The sequence below is a fragment of the Pelophylax lessonae genome, assembly GCF_965119305.1.
Source record: "Pelophylax lessonae genome assembly, chromosome: 8".
In the NCBI taxonomy this organism is placed as follows: Eukaryota; Metazoa; Chordata; class Amphibia; order Anura; family Ranidae; genus Pelophylax; species Pelophylax lessonae.
In genome coordinates this window covers 15,329,451-15,345,502 of record NC_138775.1, presented here as the reverse complement: position 1 = coordinate 15,345,502, position 16,052 = coordinate 15,329,451, and the positions used below count along the sequence as shown (strand labels likewise).

At 43.9% G+C, this 16,052-nt stretch overlaps 1 protein-coding gene across 1 annotated transcript in view; it reads left to right on the top strand.

Annotated features, from left to right (window-relative positions):
• The window catches only part of IRAK2 (interleukin 1 receptor associated kinase 2), a 39,680-nt gene that overhangs the window by 12,046 nt on the left and 11,582 nt on the right, over positions 1 to 16,052 (top strand). Inside the window, exons 3-9 of the mRNA XM_082265469.1 lie at positions 6,126 to 6,305; positions 8,269 to 8,379; positions 8,463 to 8,551; positions 10,910 to 11,098; positions 13,241 to 13,305; positions 14,272 to 14,383; positions 15,650 to 15,759. Of these exons, the coding sequence (XP_082121595.1) occupies positions 6,126 to 6,305; positions 8,269 to 8,379; positions 8,463 to 8,551; positions 10,910 to 11,098; positions 13,241 to 13,305; positions 14,272 to 14,383; positions 15,650 to 15,759 (856 nt within the window). The remainder of the gene's footprint in view (positions 1 to 6,125; positions 6,306 to 8,268; positions 8,380 to 8,462; positions 8,552 to 10,909; positions 11,099 to 13,240; positions 13,306 to 14,271; positions 14,384 to 15,649; positions 15,760 to 16,052) is intronic.

Below are 16,052 nucleotides of genomic sequence, written 5' to 3'. Positions count from 1 at the left end.
CGAGTGACCGGCGGACATCGGGTCCGCCGGTCACACGCACTGACTTGTCTGGGAACGAGCCAGGGCGGGCGCGCGCTCGCCCGCTATTGGCTCACAAGCCAGTGACAGGCTAGTGACATACCGGTACGTCACTTTGCCTGGCCGGGGCTGACCGCCGCAGTATATGTACTTGCGGCGGTCGGCAACCGGTTAATTCATATTAGAAATTAGTTTAGTTTATTCTAATTCGAATTGGTTAAAATGTTCCCGATTCAGGAAAAATGTATTCGATTTGAATTCTATTCGAATTTCATTCGGATTCAAATCGAATTTTATTGGGAATCAAATTTATTTTATTCGAAATTCAAATTTTGCAAGATGGTTATATTCTTTCTTATCCATTCTATTTTATTGTTTTTTTTTCTATTCTATTCTATTCTATTCTATTCTTTTATTTTATGTTATATTCTTTTCTTTTCATTTCTATTCAATTCTTTTCTATTGTATTCAAGTTCAAATTTATTCTATTTGGAATTCGAATTTCAGAAGATGGTTATATTCTGTTTTTTATTCTATTCTGTTCTGTTCTGTTCTGTTCTATTCCTTTATTTTCTATTCTATTTTATTCTGTTCTTTTATTTTCTATTCTATTTTGTTCAGTTTTGCTCTGTTCTTTTCTGTTTTATTCTATTGTATTCAAATTCAAATTTATTCTATTTGGAATTTGAATTTCAAAGGGTTATATTCTTTCTATGTTTTATGCTATTCTATTCTAGTCTATCCTATTCTATTCTCTTCTATTCCTTTCTTTTTTATTCTATTTTCTTCTGTTCTTTTATTTTCTCTTCTATTTTGTTCTGTTTTACTGTATTATTTTCTGTTCTATTCCTCTTTTTCAATTCAAAACTATTTGTTTAGTTATTTTGGATTTGTTTACGTTGATTTTTTAAATTTTTATTTTGGGAATTTTATATAGCAGAATGTGAAGTCCCGGTTCGCACTACCGCGACTTGTCAGGCAACTTGTCAGCCTGACAAGTCGCAGTCCATTCTGTGCAATGGGAACCATCGCTCCGACTTAGAAAATAGTTCCTGTACTACTTCGGGGCGACCTCGTAGCGACTTGCATTGACTTCCAGTATGTGAAGTCCGTGCAAGTCGCGCTGAAGTCGCGGTGCACGCGACTTCACGGGTCGCCCCCGAAGTCGGATCGCCATAGTGTGAACCGACACGAAAAATATTGTTTTGGTTTTTTTTCAGAATTGTCGCTCTTTTTTTGTTTATAGCGTAAAAAATAAAAATCGCACAGGTGATCAAATACCACCAAAAAGAAAGCTCTGTTTGTGGGGAAAAAAGGCCGTCAGTTTTATTGGGGGTCGCACGGCCGCGCAATTGTCAGTTAAAGTAACGCAGTGCAGAATCGTAAAAATAACGGCCTGGTCATTAAGGGGGCAAATCCTTCCGGTCCAGGAGTGGTTAAGGTGTGCGGGAATGCACATCAGATGACATGTGGATAATAAATATATAATGTGCACCAGGGAACGTTGTGATGCCGGGTGACATTAATTACAAGCTGCATTGCAACACACAGTGACGTGTTTTGATTTGTTTCCATTGATGTCAGTGGAAAACCGTGGCTTTGCATGTTCTTTCCGTGCTTCGGCATTGCCAAAGACAAAGCTAATTGGCTCCTGTCTGAACTGGCCTTAGTATACAGTATGTACGCATGTGAGGTACGCACCTTAGATTGTAAGCTCCTTGATGACAAGGATTGATGTGAATGTATGGGAAAGTGCTTGCGTAATTTGCTTGCTTGCACTATATAAAAACCAGTGATTAATAAATAAAAGCCTTAGGCTCTATTCACATATAGGCATGGGCGTCCGCAGAACTTTTTTTTAAGGGGGAGTGGCATCATTTTAAGGTCCCCCCCATGCTCCGCCCCTTTTTAACAATGTCATGAAGGGGAGGGGCTTAGTCATTATACTTATTTTGAGTATTTATTTTTAAAAGGCAAACGGCCGCATTTATTTTTTAAGCATTTGTTAACCTAAAAAAAAAAAAAAAAAAAAAAATGTATCCTCTTCCCTTAACCACTTAAGCCCCGGAAGATTTTACCCCCTTCCTGAGCAGGCCCTATTTTGCGATTCGGCACTGCGTGACTTTAACGGACAATTGCGCGTTCGTACGATGCTGTACCTGCATGACATTTACGTCTTTTTTTCCCCACATATAGAGCTTTCTTTTGCTGGTATTTGATCACCTGTGCGATTTATATTTTTTTGCGCTATAAACAAAAAAAAGCAACAATTTTGAAACAAAACACATTCTGCTATATGACATTTCCAAAAAAAAAAAACTTAGAAATCTAAATTTTTTAACATTTTAGACCAATTTGTTTTCTGTTACATATTTTTGGTAAAAAAAAAAAAAAATCGCAATAAGCGTATTTTAATTGGTTTGCGCAAAAGTTACCGCGTCTACTAACTACGGGAAAGATTTATATCATTTTTATTGTTTTTTTTTACTAGTAATGGCGGTGATCTGAGATTTCTTGCGGGACTGCGACATTGCGGCGGACAGATTGGACCCCTAACTGACATTTTTGACACTTTTTGGGGTGACCAGTGACATTACTACAGTAATCAGTGCTAAAAATATGCACTGTCACTGTAATAATGCCATTGGCAGGGAAGGGGTTAACACTGTGGGTGATCAAGGGGTTAAATGTGAGCCTAGGGGAGTGTTTCTAACTGTGGGGGGGCGTGGCTTCTGAGATGACCATAGAGACATGTGATCCTTTATAGAAGGATCACTTGAGCTCTGTGATCATCCCAGGGAGAAGGACGGTCAGCTGTGTTTACAAGAGCCGACCGTCCTTCTCTCTTAGCAGGGAATGATCGCGGGTGTCAGGCGGCAATCTGAGCCGCCTGACACACGCATTAGCTTCCCTGCTGACGAGCGGGGGCGGGAGCGCCACACATGTACGGTGATTTGCCTGGGAGCTGCTGCCTGCCGCAGTACATCTGTGGCGGGCGGTCGTAAACTGGTTAATAAAAAAAAGCCTTAGGCTCCATTCACATATAGGCGCCCCGAACCATTGCAAATGGCGGGGCGCCCGTGCGGTTCCCGTGACTTGCAATGGCACCCCAAACGCGGAGCGATTTTGCTGCGATTGTCGCCCGATGATATATATATTTATGTATGTATATATGTGTGTGTATATATATATATATATATATATATATATATATATATATATATATATATATATATATATATATATATATGTGTGTGATATGACACAAGTCCGTAGAACCGAATGCCACAGTGCAATCACCCAGTTCCGGACTGCCCACCGCAGTTTTTACGTCGGTACGTTGACACGGCCAGCAGTTCTCTTTCATATAAAAGTGGTCCCAGCGGCGGATTCACCCCGGGATCACTTTTATGGGCAGCGGGAGAGGTGCCCCTCCCTCCCGCCGCTTCCCAGTTGTTTTCCCCGCTTACCGGAGCCGTCGGCAGCGGGGAAAACGATCCGGTCCTCCTGTGTCCCCTAGGCAGGAAGTTGAGTGAGGACAAGATGGCCCCCACTCTATGGCCTTGGAGCACCGGAGCGATGTCATACGTAGCTTCTACGTAGGGCCCATTTTTTTTCTTGGTGGAAAAAAAAAATTTTTTTTCTTTTCTTTTTTTGATATTAGGTGTAGATGTGAGGTCTGAGGTCTTTTTGACCACGGATCTCACATTAAAGAGGACCTGTCCTGCTTATTTCGATTACAAGGGATGTAATAGAGATAAAAGTGATTCATTTTTTTTTTTTTCTTTTTAACCACTTAAGCCCCGGAAGATTTTACCCCCTTCCTGACCAGGGGGTATTTTGCGATTCGGCACTGCGTGACTTTAACGGACAATTGCGCGGTCGTGCGACACTGTACCTAAACGAATTTGACGTCCTTTTTTTCCCACAAACAGAGCTTTCTTTTGGTAGTATTTGATCACCTGTGCGATTTTTTGATCACGCGCTATAAACAAAAAAAGAGCGTCAATTTTGCAAAAATAACAATATTTTTCAAATTTTTTTTATGAAATTCCCCCCAAAAAAAAAAGTAAAAATCAAAATTTTTTAAAATTTTCGGCCAATTTGTTTTATGCTACCTATGTTTGGTAAAAAAAATCGCAAAAAGCGTATTTTGATTGGTTTGCGCAAAAGTTATCGCGTTTACTAACAAAGGGAAAGATTTTTGTCATTTTTGTTGTTTTTTTTTTTAACGCGTAATGGCGGCGATCTGCGATTTTTTTTTTGCGGTACTGCGACATTGCGGCGGACAGATCGGACCCTTGACTGACATTTGTGACACTTTTGGGGTTACCAGTGACATTTCTACAGTAATCAGTGCTATACATATGCACTGTTACTGTAAAAATACACTGGTTGTGAAGGGGTTAACTTTATTTGGAAGGGAGGGGCTGTGTGTGTCCCTAGGGGCGTGCTTTCTACTGTGATTGGCTGTGGCTTGAGCTGTAAGGACACTGATCAACGGATCTACATACTAGATCCGCTTTATCAGTGTCTTTACAGCGAGGAGAATGACAGGCAGCTTGTTTACACAAGCTGCCTGACATTCTCCCTCTCCCCCGCCGATCGCCGAGTTACCGGCGGACATCGGGTCCGCTGGTCACACGCGCGGGGGGGTCCGTGACCACGCGGGAGCGGGAGCGCGCCTCCGGGGGCGCGCGCTCGCTCCCTAGACCCTCACAAGCTAGTGACGTAGCCCTACGTCACTTTGCCTGTGAGGGGCTGACTGCCGACGTAGATCTGCGTTAGGCAGTCGGCAAGTGGTTAACGGGACAGTGTAAGAATAAAAAATAAAAGGTAAAATAAATAGGGAAAAAAAAAAATGTAAAGCGCCCCATCCCTCCAAGCTCGCGCGCAGAAGTGAACGTATACTCAAGTCACGCCCACCTATGTGAACGGTGTTCAAACCACACATGTGAGGTATCACTGCGATCGTTTTAGAGTGAGAGCAATAATTCTAGTCCTCTGTAACTCTAATCTGGTAACCTGTATACATTTTTAAAGCATTGCCTATAAAGATTCTTAAGTACCAGTGTTTGTCGCCATTCCACGAGCGTGCACAATTTTGAAGCATGACATATTGGTTATCTATTTACTCGGCGTAACATCTTTCACACTATAGAAAAAAAATGGGCTAACTTTACTGTTTTCTTATTTTTTAATTAAAAAAAAAAACAAAAAACTATCTTTTTTCAAAAAAAAAAATTGTGTTTCTAAGACCGCTGCGCAAATACAGTGTTACATAAAGTATTGCAATGACCTTCACTTTATTCTCTAGGGTCTCTGCTAAAAAAAATATAGAATGTTTGGGGGTTCTAAGTAATTTTCTAGCAAAAAATACTGATTTTAACTTGTAAACAACAAGTGTCAGAAATAGGCCCGATCCTTAAGTGGTTAAAAGTGGTCCTCTTAATGGGCAACTGGTCTATTTTTTTCTCCAGAAACCCCATGTGTGTGTATACATTATATATATATATATATATATATATATATATATATATATATATATATATATATATATATATATATATGTATATCCATACAAAAGCCACTGAAATATCAGCAAATGAAAAACTCTTAATTTTCCTTTCAAAGAGCATTTTTGGAAAATGAAACCTGGTCCTCCTAATGGGCAACTGGTCCATTTTTTTCTCCAGAAACCCCATGTGTGTATATATAGTATATATCCATACAATCGGAAGGGAATCTTGGCACTGATATGGACCAGCTCTCTGGGCAGTGGGCACCATGCCTGATGCACTTGAGGGCCTTTTTCCATGGAATTTGCTTGGCCAGTTTTTCATTGGGTGGTGGGGGAATCGTGTCTTTCTTCAATCCTCCCCAGTTGGGACTTGGGACCGGTAAGTGAGAACACATGTGCAAAGCCAACGTGTACACACAGGCTAGGGGCTCATTAACTGACCAACAAATCTTTGGAGTGTAGGTGGAAAACAAAACCCCATGGACCCAATGTTTCTAGTCTTGGATGAAACTAAAATAAAATAAAAAATAGTCTTGTGTAATGGAATTTTATTTTATAACCTAAAACGTATTGTTTCCCCGTTTAGTCTCCAACATCATGAGCGATGAAACATCTGTACAGAGATTCCAGATGAAGAGGAGAGCGGGGGATAACGCCACCAGGGAGCTGCTTTGGAGTTGGGGACAGAAACTGGCCACTGTGCAGGACCTGGAGGAGATACTGGAGAAACTGGAACTTTATAGAGCACTGGAGATCCTCCGGCAGAGTGAGTCAGGCCTACCTTCAGCAAAAGACCCCCCAACTGCAGTCATATTGTTCAGTTTATGTCTGTTCCTTGACTGTGTCTGTTTGGAGTATGGCCCACTGCCATCCTATTATAAATTATTATAGGTTTAATTATTAAATATTATTATTATTATTATTATTATTATTATTAGGATTATTATATTCATTTATTTCCCATATTTGTAGCACCAACATATTTCACAGAGATCAGAGGGTACATAAAACCATCAACCACAGTCCCCGCCCCTGAGGGGCTCACAGTCTCCGCCCCTGAGGGGCTCACAGTCTCCGCCCCTGAGGATCTCACAGTCTAATGCCACATATAATAAGAACACAAAAAAGCATGGGGGTGGCGAGTAATACTGATGACAAAACCCTAATTACTCCACAAAAAGCATTATGTCAAATTTTGGAAAATGCTATCATTTGATTTTTATTAAATTTAAAATCACTTTAATGCAATATCAGATTTTAAGTTACAGTGGCTGTTTTGTACAGCATCCCTGAATATATCAGAGCTATATAAATGTATAATAACGATAGCGTGTGATTATGGGGGACATTAGAGTGTAAGCTCCTCTGGTGGGGGACATTAGAGTGTAAGCTCCTCTGGTACAGAAACTGGTGTGACTGGCTCAGTGTTCTCTGTACAGCACTGCAGTATACCCTTAGAGCTATACAAATGTATGATAATAATAATAATAATGTGTGACTGGATGGGGGGGGGGGGGCATCATTAGAGTGTAAGCTCCTCTAGTGCAGAGACTGTTATTTGTGCAGTGCTACAGAATATGTCAAAGCTATATAAATGTATATTAGCAATAGTGAGTGACTGTGGTGGGGACATTAGAGTGTAAGCTCCTCTGGAACAGAGACTGATGTGACTGGCTCAGTGTTCTCTGTACAGCACTGCGGTATATGTCAGAGCTATATTGATGTATAATAATAGCGTGTGACTGTGGGGGACGTTGAAGTGTAAGCTCCTCTGGTACAGAGACTGATGTGACTGGCTCAGTGTTCTCTGTACAGCACTGCAGTATATGTCAGAGCTATACAAATGTATAATAATAATAATAATGTGTGACTGGGGGGCGGGGCATCATTAGAGTGTAAGCTCCTCTGGTACAGAGACTGATGTGACTGGCTCAGTGTTCTCTGTACAGCGCTGCAGTATATGTCAGAGCTATATAAATGTATAATAATAATAATAATGTGTGACTGTGGGGGGACATTAGAGTGTAAGCTCTTCTGGTACAGAGACTGATATGACTGGCTCAGTGTTCTCTGTACAGCACTGCGGTATATGTCAGAGCTTTATAAATGTATAATAATAATAGTGTGTGACTGTGGAGGGACATTAGAGTGTAAGCTCCTCTGGTACAGAGACTGATGTGACTGGCTCAGTGATCTCTGTACAGCGCTGCAGTATATGTCAGAGCTATATAAATGTATATAATAATAATAATGTGTGACTGGGGGGGGGCATCATTAGAGTGTAAACTCCTCTGGTGCAGAGACTGACATATTCTGTAGCACTACACAAATAACAAAGCTATATAAGTGTATATTAGTAATAGTGTGTGACTGTGGTGGGGACAATAGAGTGTAAGCTCCTCTGGTACAGAGACTGATGTGACTATGGGGGGGGGGGGACATTAGAGTGTAAGCTCCTCTGGTACAGAGACTGATGTGACTGGCTCAGTGTTCTCTGTACAGCACTGCAGTATCTGTCAGAGCTATATACATGTATAATAATAGTGTGTGGCTGTGGGGGGACATTAGAGTGTAAGCTCTTCTGGTGGTAGGGACTAATAAAGTTGGTTCAATGTTCTCTGTCAAAAGTAAAAAGTATCAGCATCATATAAATGAATACATTCTTATTATTATCTCTAAAGGTCCAATAGATATTAACTAATGATGACATTTATCTCTGTTGGGTGCAGGCGCACTGATCTCCTCCAACAACTCTCCAGGATCAGAGAGACGATCAGATCATGGATCCGGGACACAACAGAACGCGACGAACAGCAACGCCATGATGGATAAAGCTCCAGGTAAAGTGCGTTGGATTCAGGGTTTCGGTCTATTGATCCCGAGATGAATACAGAAGGTTACAATCTGATTATATATTTCACAGACTTCGTTCTGCCGTCCCCGCCTCCTCCTCCATCAGAGCTTCTGAGGTCCTTGGAGAGAGATTGCAATCCGGTTTCCAACACAGGCGAGGTTTGTGCAATTTAGAGGAAGGTTGATGCAGCTTAGAAGCAGGTCACATGCACCTGTCAATGGTCTCTGAATGATCTCTGAAGCATCTCAAACTGATATCAAATGCAAGGAAAATGCACCTGAAAGCAGAGGCGTAACTAGAACCTTCAGGGCCCCAATGCAAGAAACCATGAAGGGGCCGCGGACCCCTAGCCAGGGCACTTTCCTTTAGGCCTGGGGGTCTTCCCATTGATCCTGGGGCCCTTTACTCTCTTTGCGGGGCCCTTTATTATGGTCCAGCAGCAGGACCCTTTCACCAGTTCTGCAGTGGGCCCCCTTCCTGCCATCTTGGGGCCTCCCCACGGTGGTGGAATGCCAGGGCCCGGTTGCAAGTGTGACCTTTGCGATCCTGGAAGTTCCCCCACTGGTGTCAGTAGTTTTTATTTTTTGGTATTTTAATTGTATTATTTTTTATCATTTTATCTTATTTTTTTACAATATGACTGACTATGACTCATAGGTGTGCGCAGCCTATTGCATTAGGGTGTGCACCCCAAAGTTTAAATACACATGCATGTGTTTGCCTACATGTATATGGCCCCGGTACATTACTCTCCCTGCTGGCAAAGTGAAATAGAAGTGTGTGGCACTTCTCTTATGGCAGAGCAGGTCCGAGGGAGATCTTTCCCATCTCCTCACTGGCAAACAGAGCGATAATGCTAATGTGCCCTAGGTGATTAGGGTGTGCCCAGGCACACCCGGCACACCCTGTGCGCACGCCTATGCTATGACTCTGTCCATTCAGAAAAGGAAGGAGCTGGTAAATTACATATTCACCGACCCCCTTCCTGGTTCTCTATTGTGACATCCCCTGCAGCAGCCTGCAGGAGAGGGGAAGGAACACAGTAGGGGAGGGAAGGGAGCACAGTGTGGGGGTGGGGGGACCAGGGGAGCACACAGGGGCCCAGAGACAGCAGAACACAAGTGAACTGGATAGGAGGAGTGGCAGGGGCAGCATACAGAGGAACCAATCTCCTCCATTTTCCTCCTGCAGCTACAGGAGGAAAAAGGAGGACAGTGATTTCTCTACATGTTGCCCCCGCCTCCCCTCCTATCCATGTGTACAGGGGAGCACGGGGCCCGGTTGCAATTGCAACCCTTGCAACCCCTGTAGTTACGCCCCTGCCTGAAAGCACACTGTATTGGCCAGTTGACCAATTTCATTGAGAAAGATTCTAAGAGGAAAACATGGACAAATGTAACATAGATTTAATGCAGGCTGCATCGACTCTGGCTGTGTAATTTTTCTAATAGAGTAATTCCAACGATTATCAGCTCCATCTAGTGGCCAAATTATGAAATATGTTTCTGAAATTCCTCAATGAAAAAATACGCCACATTTTGGCCACTAGATGGAGCTAAACACAAACTGACACTCCCCCATCAATGCATTTTTGCTATTTGCATAAGTCCTCCCAAGAGCCAGCCCACTAACTAACTAGCCGCTGGGTCACTAACTGGCCGATGGGTCACTAACTGGCCGATGGGTCACTAACTTGCCGCTGGGTCACTAACTGGCCGATGGGTCGCTAACTAGCCGCTGGGTCACTAACTAGCTGCTGGGTCACTAACTGGCCGATGGGTCACGAAATAGCCGCTGGGTCACTAACTAGCTGCTGGGTCACTAACTGGCCGCTGGGTCACGCTGCTTTCTGTTGGTTCTCAGGCTTACCTGGATGATCAGTAGCCCCGGGAACTGAACCTGCGGTTGTGGCAGCTGACCACAGAGACTAGCGGAGGAAAGATGGCCTCCGCTAATCTCTATGGTCTAGGAGGGCCGCAGCGATGCCATGACATCACTCCCGGTTGCAGCCCAATGTGAACAATGCCATTTTTTTTTTGGAAAGCATGAGATCGATTCTTTTTTTCGGATCTCATGCTTTTCATTGTAGAGGAGTGATGTGGGGGTCTTACAGACCCCACATCTCTCCATAACAAGGACCTGTCATGCTTTACATTTATCGCAAGGGATGTTTACATTTCTTGCAATAGCAATAAAAGTAATTATACAAAAAAATAAAGGGACAGTGTAAAATAAAAAAATATAATAAAATAAATAATAAAAAAACATTTTTTTAAAGCTACGCCAATGCCGTGTGACATAAAACTTTGCAACAACCGCCATTTTATTCTCTAGGGCTTTTGCTTAAAAAAAAAAAAATATATATATATATACAGTATATATATATATTCTGAGTAATTTTCTAGCGAAAAAAATAAATGTATATTGATCTATGAGTGATATTAAACCTCTTACTCATATAGCGGGTTGTGCATTCTGTATGATGTCATTGATATATTAGCGCCCCCTGTCTGTAGGCTCTGAGCATTCCGCAGCAGGAGATCAGCCTGACGCCGGGCGCCTTGTGTCAGCAGTGGACTCCCCAGCAGGTGGATGAAATCACCGACAGATTCGGCCTGGAAAGGAAGATTTACTCCGGACAGTTCGCTGACATCTATGTGGGGAAGAAGGCGGACAGAACCTACGCCGTAAAGAGGATAAAGGAGGTAAGTGACTAAAATCAGGTTGTTTAGCCGGCTTCATCTTATCCTATCCAGACAGATATAAAAGACATACATGAATGCAGCTCTGTAATCATTAATACATCAGCAAGCAGTGTAAGTACCGGAACGTCACCTGGTATCAGCCCCTTGTAGTCCCAGTACAGCAGAGCTCAGATCGGGAGAGGGAGAAGCAGCACAAGGATCAAGTCAGTTCATTTGCTGAGAAGAAGCATCCTAATTGGCACAGAGTGACAGTGACTAAACTCATCACTGTGCTGCTTCTCCTCTCACTGTCCAATCACAGGCAGGACAAGGTCATCTAGAGCCCAGAGTGCAGTGTTAATTTCGTCGACTAAAACCGACTAAAACGTTTTCGTCCACTAACACAATTCAGATGACTAAAATACGACTAAAACTAAAATGGCATTTTAGTCTTAAGACTAAAATACGACTAAAACTAAAATGGCATTTTAGTCAAAAGACTATAACTAAAACTAAATCGAAATTTGCTGCCAAAAATTAACACTGGTACATGCTCAAAGCATAAATAATAACATATTAGATTTTTCACTCCAGGACCAGCAGTAGTATATAATGAGTTTGGAAATTGGAGAGAAATGCTTAAATAATGCATTACAAATTACAATTGAACTACACCTATTCGATTATAGATGACTAAAATGAGTTTTAGTCGACTAAAATGTAGGGCGTTTTAGTCGACTAAAATATACTGGAGTTTTAGTCGACTAAATACGACTAAAACTAAAACACTTGCAGAAGACTAAAATAGGACTAAAACTAAAATGCCATTTTAGTCCTAAGACTAAGACTAAAACTAAATTGAAATTTGCTGCCAAAATTAACACTGCCAGAGTGGACATGCCAAAATGCACCCCCCCCCCCCCCGAGATGCATGAGCGTTATGTGTCAGCGAAAATCCCCCCCCAAAAAACACTAATCTGCATGAATACCCACTAAGCATAAATTCCCCCTCCTCCCAGTACAAATCCACCGCCTTGCTGAAATTTCCCCTCCCAGTACAAATCCTTGCCCCCAACCCCCCAGCACAAATGCCCCCCCCCCCCCCAAAATAAAAATCAACCCTCCTAGCACAAATCCTCTACCTCTAACATTTCCCATCCAATTACACATCCTCTCACCCCCCTCCCAGCACAAAATCCTCCCTCCTAGCACAAGTGCCCCTCCCAATCACCCCTCCTGGCACACATCCTTTATCTCTAAAATTTCCCCTCTAATTACATATCTTCTTCCCCCCACTCCAAATCCCCCTCCCAGCACAAATTCCCCCCAATCCCCTCTCCTAGCAGAAATTCCCCCCCCCCCATCCCCTCTCCTAGCACAAATTCCCCCCCTCACAAATTTCCCCTCCTGGCACAAATACTCCCCCCCCCAAGCACCCCTCCTAGCACAAATCCTTTTCCCCCTAAAATCCCCCCTTCAATTACACATCTTCTTCCCCCACTCCAAATCCCCCTCCCAGCACAAATTCCCCCCAATCCCCTCTCCTAGCACATATTCCGCCCCTCGCAAATTTCCCCCCCTCGCAAATTTCCCCTCCTAGCACAAATACCCCCCCCCCCCCCAGCACCCATCCTAGCACAAATCGTTTTCCCCTTAAAATTTCCCCTTCAATAACACATCCTCTTCCCCACTCCAAATCCCCCCTCCCAGCACAAATTCCCCCCAACCCCCTCTCCTAGCACAAATACCCCCTTAAAAATTTCCCCTCCTAGCACTTATTCCCCTCCCCCCTCCAAGCACCCCCTCCTAGCACAAATCCTTTTCCCCCTAAAATTTCCCCTTCAGTTACACATCCTCTCCCCCCACTCCAAATCCCTATCCCTATCCCAGCACAAATCTCCCCCCCCCCCCCAATTCCCCCTCCTAGCACAAATCTTCCTGCTATAAAAACAGAAAACTTCCCTCCTAGCACAATTCCACCCCCCTTTTTATTTTTTACCATATCACATCTTTAAGCACAACCCCCCCCCCCCCCCAATCCACCCTCCCAGCACAAATGCTTTTCCCATATCATCCCTCCCAACACTGATGAAAAATATTAATAAAATAAATAAGTACTCACAGAATGCGGTGTCCGGGAATAATCACACTTTTTTTTTTTAGGTGGATGGAGAGCAGACAGACAGATTACATTCCTTCTTCCAGACAGAAGCACAGATCACTTTCCGGTGAGTTTCATGACAGGCTTCGGCAGGGCTGAAAATTCCTTTCCTCTGACACCTACAACCAGCCCAGGACTACTCTATTTAAAGCGGAGTTCCGGCCTCGGGGTCAAATTTAGATAAAAATACCCCCGGGACAGTCAGGGCTAGTGCATTCCACAATGGATAGCCTCTGAACTGTCCCGGGTCACACTTACCTGTAAGAAGAAATACTTACCTTGAAAATGTCTTCTCCAGCGCTGCCATCTCAGGTGTGGGCAGCTGAAGCCAGCGCGTCCTCTTCTGCAGCCTCTTCTGCGGCCTCTTCGGTGACGTCGGAGTCCCACAATGCACCGCTCCGGCCCCGCTTGTCTCTTCCGGTGCAAGCGCGGCATCCCTCCACAGCTTCTGGGCATGCCCAGAAGCTGTTCAGTAGGGAATGCCGCGCCTGCACCGGAAGTGACGTCGGGGCCGGTGCAGGCGCATTGATTCCTGGGAGCGATGACGTTCAGCTCCCAGGAGTCATCGCAAGCCAGAACTGAAGGCGCGGGCCGCGGCCGCCGAAGGAGGAAAAATCGATTTTTTCGATTTTGGGGCCGGAACTCTGCTTTAAGGAGAACATGTGCTATTTTTTCCTCCCACGAAAGCGGATTTACCCTTAAAATGCAGCCTGGGATTCACAGAATTGCAGCTTATAGCTGACATTTTTCACACAGGTATTTTGTTTCTTGATAGGTTCCATTTAGCACACGTCAAATGTCCTGGATTTGCCGGGACAGTCCATCATCTTGGAGCTCTGTCATGCTGTGTGCAGGGCCGTGTCCCGTGATCACAGCATCAACCTTATTTGAGTTACTGTTCGGTAGCTCAGAAAGACATGTATAGCTGGGATCAGGGCTACGAGTGGGCGGTCCTAGAGGTGGGGGTCTGGGTGGGACCAATTGTAAGTACGCTTTGGGCCCTTTACATTATCTCTTGCCCTTTATGTTGCAGCTGTAACCACCCTAATCTGCTGCCACTGCTGGGATTCTGCCTGGAGAGCGAACACCGCTGCCTCATCAACCAGTTCATGAAGAACGGCTCCTTGGATGAGGCTCTACATGGAGTAAGTTCATAAACTGCCAATTACAATATCCTTCATATTCTTGTTTACTGAAACAGCCAGTAGAACATAGGCAGAGAAAAAGCATTGAGGGCCCATTTACCCTTCTGTGTTGGGGTAACGCATGCATCATGCATTGCTCCATTCATTTTGAATGGCAGCACCTCTGTATTGTGGTGTGCAACCAATGGTTGTTATTATTGTGCTGGGGGTTATTGCTTTCCCTTACACTTGTTGGGGGTTATTGCTTGCCCTGATACTTGTTGGGAGTTATTGCTCTCCCTGACACTTGTTGGGTGTTATTGCTTTCCCTGACACTTGTTGGGAGTTATTGCTTTCCCTGACACTTGTTGGGCATTATTGCTTTCCCTGACACTTGTTTGGGGAATATTGCTTGCCCTGACACTTGTTTGGGGAATATTGCTTTCCCGGACACTTGTTTGGGGAATATTGCTTGCCCTGACACTTGTTTGGGGAATATTGCTTGCCCTAACACTTGTTGGGGAATATTGCTTGCCCTAACACTTGTTGGGGGTTTTTGCTTGTCCTGACACTTGTTGGGCGTTATTGCTTTCCCTGACACTTGTTTGGGGAATATTGCTTGCCCTGACACTTGTTGGGGAATATTGCTTGCCCTAACACTTGTTGGGGAATATTGCTTGCCCTGGCACTTGTTGGGGGTTATTGCTTGCCCTGACACTTGTTGGGGGTTATTGCTTTCCCTGACACTTGTTGGGAGTTATTGCTTTCCCTGACACTTGTTGGGGGCTATTGCTTGCCCTGACATTTGCTGGAGAATATTGCTTGTCCTGACACTTGCTGGGGAATATTGCTTGCCCTGACACTTGTTGTTTGATATTGCTTGCCTTAAACACTTGTTGTTTGTTATTGCTTGCCCTGACACTTGTTGGGGAATATTGCTTGCCCTGACACTTGTTGTTTGTTATTGCTTGCCCTGACAATTGCTGGGGCATATTGTTTGCCCCGGCACTTGTTGAGGCTTATTGCTTGCCCTGACACTTGCTGGGGGTATTGTGTTGGTCTATCACATACAATCTCAATAAAAGACATTTACGTTTTTGGTTGTAACATGACAAAATGTGGAAAATTTCAAGGGGTATGAATACTTTTTCAAGGCACTGTAAATACCTGGAAGTGGTATGACACATTGCTTAGCATGCTGCACCTAACATTAAAGGATATATTGTATCTGATGCACATTATGCTTATGTCTGACTTCTTCTATTTGATACATAATATAATTTCCAGGGAGGAGCGCACATCCTGAGCTGGGAGAAGAGGCTGATGGTCGCTGCGGGTCTCCTGCAGGCTGTGCATCACTTGCATGCGTCTGACCTGTTCCATGGGAATATTAAGAGGTGAGTGTGAGATATCAATCCCCCCTGAGACTTCCTATAAATAAGTATCACTTCCTTGCATGGCGACCACATCTGAGCTCATGAGATGGCTTTCCATGACTTCCTCCTGTGACCACACAAGGCCCGCTTCCACCAGGGGTGACGTACAGCCTCTCACTGCCATAGAATAGCGGTTGCGCATGCATTGTTTTCCTTCCTTTGTCACCTTCTCTGTTTCCAGTAAAGAGGGTTTGTTAGACTGGCGATGATGTTATTACCAGAAACCCCTAATATCTTAATTTCCTCCTGCAAGA